This window comes from Populus euphratica, unplaced genomic scaffold (genome assembly GCF_000495115.2).
Source record: "Populus euphratica unplaced genomic scaffold, PopEup_1.0 scaffold12.1, whole genome shotgun sequence".
NCBI classification, from domain to species: Eukaryota; Viridiplantae; Streptophyta; class Magnoliopsida; order Malpighiales; family Salicaceae; genus Populus; species Populus euphratica.
The window spans coordinates 1,656,068-1,669,202 of NW_011499858.1; the positions used below are offsets into that span (position 1 = coordinate 1,656,068).

At 32.8% G+C, this 13,135-nt stretch overlaps 3 protein-coding genes across 4 annotated transcripts; all 3 read left to right on the forward strand.

The window, feature by feature from the left end:
* The first annotated feature begins 570 nt into the window (after positions 1-570).
* On the forward strand, positions 571-1,242 carry LOC105124107 (pentatricopeptide repeat-containing protein At5g16640, mitochondrial-like). The gene has a single exon (XM_011023971.1). It carries the CDS (start codon positions 571-573, stop codon positions 1,240-1,242), a length of 672 nt encoding a protein of 223 aa, XP_011022273.1.
* A 621-nt stretch (positions 1,243-1,863) lies between these two features.
* On the forward strand, positions 1,864-5,274 carry LOC105123989 (pentatricopeptide repeat-containing protein At1g12620-like). Of its 2 annotated transcripts, none has more exons than XM_011023806.1 (2): positions 1,864-2,105; positions 5,022-5,274. In XM_011023806.1, exons 1-2 carry the CDS (start codon positions 1,886-1,888, stop codon positions 5,075-5,077), a joined length of 276 nt encoding a protein of 91 aa, XP_011022108.1. In that variant the 5' UTR covers positions 1,864-1,885; the 3' UTR covers positions 5,078-5,274. The 2 variants fall into 2 exon arrangements, 1 of the variants encoding a protein (XP_011022108.1); XR_841980.1 differs by having other exon boundaries at positions 2,025-2,105; positions 4,942-5,274.
* A 4,768-nt stretch (positions 5,275-10,042) lies between these two features.
* On the forward strand, positions 10,043-13,135 carry LOC105123990 (Tetratricopeptide repeat (TPR)-like superfamily protein). Its single transcript, XM_011023807.1, has 3 exons — positions 10,043-10,481; positions 11,168-11,356; positions 12,030-13,135. The coding sequence occupies exons 1-3, from the start codon at positions 10,305-10,307 to the stop codon at positions 12,585-12,587; spliced, it is 924 nt and encodes a 307-aa protein (XP_011022109.1). The 5' UTR covers positions 10,043-10,304; the 3' UTR covers positions 12,588-13,135.

A 13,135-nucleotide genomic window follows, 5' to 3' on the forward strand; every position in this document is an offset into this window, starting at 1 on the left:
CCTGGCTCCACCGTGAACAGCAAGCAGGGGCGTCCTTCGTGAGCAGCAACCAGTCGTCTTCCTCCACTTCGCCTCCAGCCGCTGCCTCTCTAGGTAAGTCTTTCTTTCCCTGTTCTTGTTTTGCATTTACTAAAGCATTTAGGCACCGTGCGAAGGTAAATTAATTACCTTCGCACTGTACAGTGCATGTATTGAGTAATTCACGCATGCAATCTATAATAGTGCCCAACCAAGTCATTCGTTTGGGCCAGTGATCCAGCTAGGCCTGCTAGGTTCAGCCCAACCACATAAATCAAGCTGGAGTAATATCATTGGTTTTCTCGTGTATTTGGTTTATGGTTTGTTATTTTTTTATATTGTGGAAATATAAATCTAGTATTAAAATACGCGGTTTTTTCCATAAATTATTATTATTATATATATATATATATATATATATATATATGTTTCTGAAACGATACATCAAAGCATTTCAAAACTACAGCATTCCATTTCAGTTGAAAAACTAATCACCCACCGAAACGGAATTGGAGTTGGCACCCTTGCTTCTGGCATCAAATAAAGGCAGCAATGGCGATCACTCGAGCAAGTGTTTTGCTGGCTAGAAATTCAATGTTTGGCATTCAACATCAAATGGACATGGTTTTGTTTTCCTCTTTTAACATTTCTCCTTGTACAATTAGCAATAAGGTCTTGTTTAGTAAGATTGATCACTATGCCCTCGCTTCTTTCAACGCCATGATTGGCAGGGAACCTCTCCCTTCTATTGTCGAATCTAATAATTTACTATCGACAGTTGTGGACGTGAAAGAATATGAGACTGTGGTTTCTTTGTCCAAACAAATGGAACTTGCTGGAGTTCCTCATGATGTTTGTACTCTTTACATCTTGATCAATTGCTTCTGCCATTTACGTTGTGTTGATTCTGGGTTCCCTCTCTTGAGAAATATCCGTAAATGCGGTTTTCAGTCTGGTACTTCAACATTTACTACCTTAGTAAATGGGGTGTGTAAAGATGGTATTTTGTATCAAGCTTTGAAACTGGTTAATGAAATGTTGGCTAAGAGATATCGACTCAATTCATATACTTACAGCACGATCGCAAACAGCCTTCGTAAAGTTGGTAAAATCATTGAGGCAGATGGATTGCTTGGGAAAATGAAAAGCGTAGGTTGTGTGCCAGATGTTGTTGCATACAATTCACTGATGAATGGATTTTGTTTCGCGAGGGCAAATGGATGAAGCAAAAAAAAAAAGTATTTGGTGTGATGATGAGCAAGGGTTCTATGCCCAGTGTTTCTAAGTACAACACCTTTTTGTTTCGCGAGGGCAAATGGATGAAGCCAAAAAAAAAAGTATTTGGCAAGGGTGCTATGCCCAGTGTTTCTAAGTACAACACCCTGATCTGTGGATATTGTAAGATGGAAAGGATAGATGAAGCAATGCAACTTTTTGATAAAATGTCTCATAAAGGCTTTTTTCCTGGTATAGTTAATTACAATACTTTCATAAAGGGCTTCTGTCAAGTATGGACGATCTGTGATGAATAAGAGATTTTCAGGGGCATTCGTGCTTCTGGCCATACTCTAGATTTAAAAACTTACACTAATTTGCTTGATGGCTATTGCAAACAAGGGTATATTGAATAGGCTTCGGCACTATTTCGAGAGATTCAAAGTAGAGATATTTAGCCAGACTTGGAAACCTACAACACCCTTATCGATCAATGGTATGTACAAGTCTGGGAAGATTCAAGATGCAAAGGTACTGTTTTCTAGACTTGGTATTCAAGGATTTCAGCCTGATATTTATATATACACTACACTAATTGTTGGACTTTGCAAGGAATGAAATGTAATTGAAGCACGAGAGCTTTTTTATAGAAATGGAAGAGGATGGATGCATGCCAAATTATTGCTCTTATAATGTCATAATCCGAGGATTTCTCCTACAGAAAGACACATCAAAGGCAAGGAAACTCAATGAAATGGTCAATCGTGGATTCTCTGCAGATTCTGCCACCAAAACCTTGCTGGGAGATCTATTCCCTATTGATGGGAGTCTTGCTTTAAAAAAATTACTTGTGCCTTCTGAAGGTTGCCGAGGTGAAAGGTTGAAGTAAACTTTGAAAACTTGATATTGACTTGATTGATTGTAGATTCTATTTCCATCGCATCTCATATATTATTTATGATATGATTTTGCACAAAGTCCAGCATCCCTTGTCTTGTTTTCAACTGGGTGTGAATTCTCATTACTGCTAAATTGACGAAAAAAAGAAACAGCTACTGTCATATAATTGGATTCTGCTAGCATAATTTATCCTTTTATTCTTGGGCTATTGTTAAAAGTAACAAAAAAAGTATCGCATTCAAATGCGTTTATGAGGTATTCTTAGAATCTTAGCATCTAACAGTTGTTCCATCAGAAAGTATATTGCTTCATACATTCCACTAGACAAGTAGTATGGTGCCCTGATGGAAATATATTAATGTTTAAGACTTTTAGTGTTTCCCATATGCAAAGCGTTAAGTATCATGATCTGTTTTTTACAAGTTTTGAAATGGAACCAAATGGTTCGGCTATAAAATTTGGCAGGAAGTTCCAAAGAAACTCAAAACCCTGATGTAAGTACTGGCTAAAGAATTCACTCTTTCACAACTACCTGTACACCTGCTGAAGCTTTTGTGGACCCATCTAAGCTGAAGAGGCCTTATGCAGGCAAAAAAAAGGATATTTTAGGGTTCTGGCACGTTGCTTATTATGATGCAGGGGCTCTGCTGATCATCAATGAAGTAATCAACTATTAATGATAAGGCTAAGTGTTGGATTTTGTGGTCAATGTTGATTGTTAGGAATTTAGAAATTGCATTTAGCATGTTTATATACTCGTGCACACGGACAAAATTTAGTCCTACCATTGGTTAAACTGTTTTACATCTGAAAATCCTCTGGAAGTACCAAAATAGAAGCAAACCTGGAAATAGAAGAAATGGAAAGGGAAGAAGGAAAGAAAACCTAAAACCAATCCTGAATCTAGTTTATAAGGTGACGAAGAAGGAGATCATTCTTCTCAAAGTACCTGATCTGATAGATAATTCCTCATTGATGATCACTGGATGATTTAAGAGTATCAACGCACTTCTTTCCACTGTACCTCAGGGCCCCATTCCACCCCCTATGCCCTCTTCCATGCTAAAACCTCCATTTCATTTTGTAGTGCTTTGCACTCAAAAATTAATTGACATCAGTGAATCAGCATCTAACTGCGTTTGCATGCTATTAACAATCCTTGAATGCATTTCGGTCATAATTCACTAATTTTATTCGGGAAATTTTCTATAATGGCTTCCAAAATTTACAAGGCCTGTCATTCTGTAAGTGCTATGGTGTTTGGGCTGAACAGGGTCTCTCTTGCAAGCAAAAAGCTTATGGGGTCGTCCTGGATGTATTGACACATGCCAAACCACTTTCTCTAGGCTTGCCAATTGGAGTTGTCTTGGTGACTTGAAGAGTTGCTTCAGCGATAAGTTATCATGACCCTGGAAGTACATTCGCTGGCGCTTCCCTTGTTTGTATCGCAACACCATTTGACAACTTAGAGCCAGAATCTTTAGCTAGTGTATACAAGAGAACGCTGTAATTACAAAAAAAAAAAGAAAAGAAAAGTGATTTTTTGGGCTTATTATTGGAATTAAGCTGAATGAACCTGCATCCTACTTGTAGAAGCATGTGGAAATTCTGCCCTTCTTGTATTAACTGCTGGAAAAGGAATCTAGTGAAACTTTTGCCTCCATTGATAGCAATAGGTCAGCTGCTGGCCTTGGAGCTGATATTTTACAAATTGTCGTGTCTGTACTCAATGGAAATAATTCAAAGTTAGAAAAGGTGAAGAAATTAAATCCTCCAGGCTTCAGCTGTAGGTAAACTTCTTCATTCTTGTAGCAGGATTAAGTTGTATGATTAACTTTTGTACAATCAGACTGCTATGTTATCACTTCTGATTCTAGTTATGATTATATAAGAAGCTGTATTTATTATGCTGTATTTAGAAATTGAGTTGGACTAATATGGTAGCAGATCACAGCATTATTTAAAAATGCAAGCTACATGAGTCCCCATGGAATGGAAGACTAACTATTTAAGCAGTGTACAAGTATATTCAAGTTTTGAAAAATGTCCAGGTAATTTATAATGGGGAGGAAAAAGTATAATTAGCATGTTGATGAGGAGTTGGCACTATTTCAAAATATTCAAAGAAGCGTGGTAAAGCCTAACTTGCTAACCAGCAACATTGTTATTGATGGTACGTGCAAGTCCGGGAAGCTTAAAGAGGCAAGGGAACTATATTCTAGATTCGCTGTTGAGGGTTTTTATGCATACACTTCATCAATCAGTGGAATTTGTAAATAAGGATTAGTCATTGAAGCATACAAGCTTTTTGAGGGGAACGCTGCGTTCCATATGGTTGCGCACTTATATGTCCTTATCCACGCATTTCTTCACTACTAGGATGGATCCACGGAAGTGAAACTTATTGATGAAACGGACAGTGGAGGATTTCCTGCAGATGCTGCCACCAGAGGCCTGCTGGTACGTATGCTCAGTAATTATGAGAGTCCCGCGTGAAAAAAATGTGCCTGGGCTTTTTGAAGGTTATCAAGATGTAAAGGGGAAGTGGACTTGGAAAACTGATGCTGCTTTGGTTATTCTGGCAACTTAATTGTAGATTCGACTGCCATTGCAACCTTTTTTTCTTATCACAAATGTTTTTTTTTTCTTTTGGAGTGCTTAATTCAATCTCAAAACTGTAGACATCGGTGAATTAGCATTTTACTGGTTTTACATGCTATTAGCTATCATTGTATGCGTTTTTTTTTCCCTTGTAATGCTTATTTGTATTCGCTGGCTATAAGGGCTTCTGTAATTTGCATGGTTTAGCTGACACAGGGTATCAAGGGGCATATGAAGTTTATAGGGTCTTCCCCGGAATACTGAAGCATTCCAAATTCTTGCTGTAGGCGTTCCAATTGGAGCTGTGTTTGTTGGTGACCATGGATGGAAGTACATTTGCTGATGATTCCCTTGTTTGTCATGCAGAATTGAGTGCCTGAAAAAAATCTCGAAATTGAAATTTTAGCTAGTTTATGTATGAAGGAGCTGTATTTCAAAATAATTTGTGGCAAAAGCCTGGTGGAAACTCACGTGTGAAAGAAATTGGAGGTTTTCTGCTTGTTATTGGAAGTTAGCTGGATGTACCAGCCTCCCTATTCATAGATGCATTTGGAGATTCTAGCATTCAAATATATATGTGGACTGCTGGAATGGAAATTTAGTCAAACTTGTGCTTCATAGTTAGCGCAGATCAGGAAGTTTGCCTTGGAGCTGATATTCTACAAAACGCGCTGCCTGTTCTTGATGGGAAAAAAAGAATTCAATGTTAGGAATTTTAATCGTGCAGTTAAGGTAACATTCATCTTTCTTGTAGTAGAATTAAGCTCTGTTGTAACTTCTGTCCAATCATAGGTTTCATTATTGAAGAGAACTGTAATTTAGTAGGATGTACAGAGAGGTTGAGTTGGGCCAATATGATGGCAGATTGATTACAGCATTTGTTTGAAACTTCTAGCAACATGACTGCACATGGAATGGATGGTTCAACCACTTCACGAGTGTGAACGTGTTTTATAATGGGAGATTAACGAGCATGTTCTCAGCCGCTGCTTCCATGAATTTTCTTTTCTTATTCTCTCTTATGCTAAATGCCCTCATAAAATGAGAATTGACCAAAAAAAAAAAAAGATGCTAAATGCCCTCATAAAATGAGAATTAACAAAAAAAAAAAAAAAGTGCCCTTTGTGGATAGTAATATTTTGATTATTATGTGTATTTTAAAAGACTTCTAAACTAAATTTTGTCGTGAAAAACTTGTAGTAATTATTGATGAAAATTACAATAATAGAAAAACAAAAAAAAAACACAAAATTTAATATGATTCAACAATATATTTATATTCATAAAATGATGAGTTTTTATTATTTACCATGTAAAAATAGAATCACATGTTATATATTTATAATAGACTCTACATTGTCCATCCTTACCGTTCAAAGTATATTAATAATTTTTCTAAATATTTTTTTATTATATTATAGAAGTGTTGCTTTTAGACCTTGCCATCTATTAGTCATTCATTCAAATATTTTTTATGAGTCATAAATTATTAAAAAATTTCTAAAATAAACTCTAACCACGTATCCATTTCTAAAATATCCCATTTACTATAACAAAATCGAATTTATCACCATGATTTGGTAAAAGACTTGAACTATTTTGACTTATAAGTTCAAAAACTTCAAATATCTAGAGTGAAAGTTGATATGTATGAACTTTAAGTATAAAAAAATGGAGAAACAAGAAAGGGAGCCTTAAAGGCGCAGGTTCGTCTCAATATGTTGCTTGTCTCCATTTGTCCCCCATTTAGAACTTTCCGTCAAATGGACCGAATGATGCATTCGATCCCTCTACTTTCAGCTTTATCTTAGTTTGGTTCCCTTACTTTTCTTTATCTTAATATTACCTTTTTGCACTTCTGCTTTGTAATCAATTTGGTTCTTCTGTCATTAATAGCTTTAAGGTAGTCTTTGTATTATAATATTTTTAAAGTATTTTTTATTGAAAAATATATTAAATTAATATTTTTTATTTTTTATTTTTTAAAATTTAATTTTATATCAGTGTGTATATATTATGTGTAATTCTTTTTTTAAAATTTTATTTTGAATAATAAATGCTAATCAAATAATGAATACTCGAATATATATATATATATAATGAAATTGTTATTTATGAATAAAAATATTGATATAATCGACAATCATTGATATTCATTTACGGATAAGTTAAATGAAAAATGTTATTTTAGATTAAATAATTCTTTACTTAAACGTCATGACTGGAAAAAAGATATTAAACAAAATCAGTTGATTATCTTAAATTAATTATTGATTAATTTTTTTAAGCTAAAAAAAAATACAATTAAAAGCCTGAACCTCTGACAACATATACTACAAACCTTTAAATTGCATTGCATTTTGGATTCTAAATAATATTATTTCTAATATTTTAAAGCTTAAAATAAAATAAAATTTTGCTGATTTGGATATCTAGTTTTTGTATCTTTATCCGAGTTTACATGGAAGAAATTTGGGTAATTACCTAAATGATTTATTGCACAAAATTGTTTCAAATTAATATTAATAAAAGAAACTAAAAGGGGAAGGGGAGGAACATACTCATTTCACCCGGGATTTCAACGATGATTTTCCTCTTTAATCGAATAACATTTGACTTTGCTTACGTGACTAATATGGTTCTTTTCTTCTTCTTTTTTATGAACACAAGAAATACTAAAATGCCTTTCGAGACAAATATATGCCTCCAGGGACAATTTTAGTTTTTACTTCAGAGATACTAAAATCACTTCAATGCCCTCAAAGGTTTTTTTTAAAAAAAAAAATACTTCAATAATGGACATTTCATGTATTTTTCATCGTGTTTTTTTTGTTATTTATTATTTTATTAAGGGTATTATGGTTTTTCAATAAAAATTAAATATTACTAAATTTTAAAAATTATTAACATATTTATTACATGCACAAGCACGTGAAAAGTATCTATTGAAAGTATTTTCATGTTCTCTTCTTTCTCTTGATGTACCATGTATCGACAAAAATTATATGATTTATAGTAGATGGATCTTTTTTTTTATTTTTCCTCTTATACCTTTAAATTGCATTTTGTTCCTCTTTGTTTATGATTTTTTGGCTTCTATTCTTTTTCTTTGATTTCCAAATTTTGTCATTGGTCCTTTTGTAAATAAAAAAAATCCTTTTTAATTCAATGCTTCAATTAAAATTTTTCATATATTAATTTTTTTCAATTTGATCTTTATTTTTTTAATTTTATATTTTTTTTCTTGATCCTTTTATATGAGTTTTATTGATTTTTAATTTCAACCTTCAATCCAAAGTCAATAGTGTGTTGCTTTTTTTTCAACTTCCTTATTTTTTTTGAATGTTTCTCATTTTTTTAGAGTTATTTTTCTTTTCAATTTAATCCTATAATAAAAAAAATAGTTTCCCTTTGATTTATTTATTTATTAAATTTTATTTTCATCATTATTATTTTAATTATTATTTTTTGTTTTAGTTCCTTTTGTCTAATTTAATTTTTTTTTTTAATTTTATTCTTCAGCATTTGATTAGTTGGGGTTATATTGTTTTTTCATATATGATGTTTATGGTTTAATGATCCAGATTACTAGTTTAAAAAGTTAACATCTTTTTTTTATTTTTTTTATTTCATTGTTCAACATTAACTTTTTTAACAAAGATTTTCTTTGTGGTTTTCTTTAATTTTTTATTAGGTTATCCTAATCTCATGTTCTAGATCATAAATTTTAGGATTAACTCAGGTTGCATCATCTTTTATTATCTAAATTACATGTTTATCACACTGCTTTAAGTTAACCAACACATATTGTTTATTTATTTTTTATCTAATTTTTCATTTTCAAATATTTTTTTAAGTATTATGATCTTTTTTCAAAAAAAATAAAAAAATTATTAGCATGTTTATTGCATACACGAGCACGTAAAAAGTGTCAACAACATACTTTAAGTAGTTTATATAATATCTTCTAACGGTCAAAATTATCATTTTATCATGTAATTGAAAGCATTTTTATGTTCTTTTCTTCTCTTGATATACACGTATTGACAAAAATTATATAATAGATGGATTTTTTTTTTCCTCTCATACCCTCAAATTGCATTTTGTTCCTCTTTGTTTATGAGTTTTTGGCTTCTATTTTTTTTCTTTAATTTCCAAATTTTGTCATTTGTCCTTTTGTAAATAAAAAAAAATCCCTTTTAATTCAATGCTTCAATTAAAATTTTTTATATATTAATTTTTTTTCAATTTGATTTTTATTTTTTTAATTTTATATTTTTTTCCTTGGTCTTTTTATAAGAGTTTTATTGATTTTTAATTTCAACCTTCAATCCAAAGTCAATAGCGTGTTTTTTTTTTTCAACTTTCTTATTTTTTTGAATTTTTCTCATTTTGTTAGAGTTATTTTTCTTTTTAATTTAATCCTTTAATAAAAAAATAGTTGCCCTTTGATTTATTTATTTATTAAATTTTATTTTCATCATTATTCTTTTAATTATTATTTTTTGTTTTAGTTTCTTTTGTCCAATTTAATTTTTTTTCAATTTTATTCTTCAGCCTTTAATTAGTTGGGGATTGTATTGTTTTTTCATATATGATGTTTATGGTTTAATGATCCAGATTACTAGTTTAAAAAGTTAACGAAAGTTAACATCTTTTTTTATTTATTTCATTGTTCAACATTAATTTTTTTAACAAAGATTTTCTTTGTAATTTTTTTTAATTTTTTATTAGATTATCCTGATCTCATAATCTAGATCATAAATTTTAGGATTAACTTAGGTTGCATCGTTTCTTATTACTTAAGTTATATGTTTATCACACTGTCTTAAGTTAACCAGCACTTATTGTTTATTTATTTTTTATTTAATTTTTTATTTTCAAATATTTTTTTAAGTATCATGATCTTTTTTTTAAAAAATAAAATTGTCCATTTATTATTGTTTCTTATTTTTTATCATCTCATTAAAATAAAATTAATTTATTAAACTTAATTTTAAATTATTGATTTTTGTTTTCCCGGTTTGAGATGCGCTTGCAGTATCTATACATCATTTTATAAATGGAGAAAAAATACCGACCCGTGAATAGCGCTCGCACATGTCTATTTTTCACCTAACAGTGCTTATCCCTGTGATATAACTCTTACTAAGGATGATTTAATAATTATAAATACAGAACGAAGAATGCCATAAAGACAAATAAGAGTAAGGGATCAAACTAGGAAAACTTTGAGAGAAGAGGGACCAAATATTATATTAACGGGTCCCCTCGCTTGACCAATAAGATCGTCCACCTATTTCAAACTCGAAACAAAAAACACCCACGTATTATAATCTCGCTCGCTCTCTCTCGTTAATTACTGATTAATATCAGATTTCAAACACAAAAATTAGTAGATTCTAAAACAAAACCCTTTCTTAAGCTTCACTCATTGTAATCCTATTATTGCTCGTCCCTTTCTCCCTCCCTATTATTGCTCATCTTCCTACCAAGAAAAGTTGTCATCATTATTTTATTTTTGAATATCTTAGTTCTTGATTTTGAAGGGTGCAGATTGGTTGGTTTTGATGGTGGTGATGGCAAACAAGATTGAGACAGCACATCAAATGTACAGAGATGGAAACTACGAGGAAGCGCTTGGATTTTACACAGAGGCACTTTCCATGGCTAAAACTAAGCCACAAAAGATTGCTTTGCATAGTAATAGAGCTGCTTGTTATTTGAAATTGCATGATTTCAAAAAGGTATCAACTATTATATTCTTTTAATGATTTCGAAATAAAGGGTTCTTGTTATTTTATGCTAAGGAAGTGGTTTGTGATGTACAGTTTGGATTTTTGGATTCTGATTTTTGATGGGCTGGCGTCTTTTTTATGCAAGAAAGTGTCATGTTATGTGAAGATTGGATATTTTAGTTCTGGGTTTTGATTGTTTACCACTGAAGTTTGATGTAGAATAGCTATATTGATAATCTTTTTTATAGAAATTTTTGAACTGGGCTTATGGGAATTAGGAGGAGACTATAGATTTTAGAAGCGTTTTTGTGATTTTTTGAAACCAAATTTTGATCTAGAATGGCCTTTAATATGTCTAAGAGACATAAAATGCCTGGATTCATCAATATCAAAATAATAAAATAATTAAAAAATCGCTTGGTCTCTCAAAATTTCTTGTATCTGCTATCCATATTGGAGGTGAATTTATTGGAGCAATAGGAAAGAAGGGGAGGAATTCGTGTGTGTGGACTATTATTGGGACTTGGGAGAACTTAATAATGAAAAATGTTATTTCAGATGGAATGGCATGGCTGTGGTAAGAGGTTGGAAGATTGGATAGGGATTTTATTCTGTTGTATGAAAGTGCTACCTTGAAACTTGCTTTTTGGTGAATATTAACCAACATTTACTGTTGGTTGATGATTTTATTTTAGGCAGCTGAAGAATGTACATCAGTGCTTGAGCTTGATCACAATCATACTGGAGCATTGATGTTGCGGGCACAGACTCTAGTCACCCTTAAGGAGTACACCTCAGCACTCTTTGATGTCAATAGGCTGATGGAGTTGAATCCTTCATCAGAAGTTTACCAGAATCTTGAAGCTCGTCTGAGGACACAATTGGTATACCTTCCACCCTCTCTGTTTTTTATTTTCAGAAGATTATCTACCCCCCCAATATAATTTAGGATATAAAACATCATGGATATTTTACCAATTGGAAGCGGAGCATGAGGCCCAATGATGTACTCTGCTATAATATTTTGGTGAATTTTACTAGAGATCTGCAATACAAGTGGTCATTTTCCTTAGTCACAACCTGTCTTTATATTGATTCTCCGTTTGTCTTGGGAGCTTTCCTAAACTACTTAGAAGGAATATTTTGATCATTGTTAGCTAATCTATCATGCTACGTATTTGTTATAGAGAGATGCCACCGTTGACTGACATGACAAGTAGAGGTCCAAGTATTTGGTGCTTGTGCTAGGATGCTAAACTTGTGCTCTATAAGAGTTAAAATTTGGGGGCTGTTCAGGAATTACAAGTTGGGCTTTCTTGTTGGCAAACCTATTTTTCCTTATGTTTTTTGGAAGCTATGCATTTGGGAGGCTGAAGAAGAACTACTTCTTTAGCCTTGCATTACATGGAAATGGTTAGGATTCTATATGACCAAATTCCTGATTGTTATTGTGTTGCTGAGACTAGTCTGACTAATGTTTTGTGGTGAAGATTGGGATTTTTTAGATATTACTGTCCTTAATGTGAGTTAAAGAAAAATTTTTTTGCATAAGGAAAGTCTCTAGCTCCAATACCTGAATCTGAAGTGGAGTTAGAAGAAGAGGAAGAAGATGAAAATGAAGCAGAACCGTATGGACAAGTGGAAATACAAGACGCAGCAACTGCACTAGTAGATATAAATCAGAAAAATGAGCCTTGTCAGACTACAAATGATGCTGAAGTTATTGTTCATAAAACACCAGACATCAAGAAAATTTCTGTGGAAAGTACAGATAAAAAATCTGAGCCAAGAAAGACCATTGCTGCTGAGGTTATTGCTCAAGCTAGGAAGAAAGTTGAGCCTAGAAAAACTATTACTGCTGAAGTTATTGCTCAAGCACAGCGGAAGGCTGAGCCTAGAAACACTGCTCCTGCTGAAGCTGATGCTGGGACAAAAGAATCAATTAAACAGAATTCTAATGGATGGCAAGCAATCCCAAAACCAAAGGGACACTCGACTCTGGATTATGCGCGCTGGGACAGGGTTGAGGATGACTCTAGTGAAGATGATGAGGAGGAGGAGGAGGAGGATTCTCAGCCTCAATATCGGTTCCGTGTAAGAACATCTGGTGTGTGATCAGTGAAGTGAAAAAGGGAATGCACGGTATCTGACAGAAATGTCACTCTAACTAATATCAGACCACAGTGAGAAGTCAAGATATTGGAACTGGACAGGGGCAGATGAGGAAGCACTGTTGGCTCCATCATGCCAAAACTTTGAAAATGGGGATAATCCATCTTTGACATGCATTTATGCTTGGTAACAGTTGAAATATGTCCCCTGCTTAAGCAATGACAGAAGAGATCTCCTACCTGCTACTCGAGCAAGTTTCCCTGTTTTAGCTATGGTGATGTGATTCTTATGCTCTACATTCCCGCATGATCAGGTGAAGAAGTTGAGTAGTTGTTGATGGTGATAAGCTTTGCATCTTTCTTTGCAAATTACAGAAATTCCCAGCCCTGGTTTGGAGGGGCAAGGAGTCAACTGAAAACTTGTTGAGCTATAATTGTTATTAGAGTAGCAGTTTGTAACCTTCAACTTTCTATGAGAGCGTACTATCCATCATTTGTATATGTATCATAATCTTGAAGCATTTATGTGGTTATTAATTATTATTATTATTA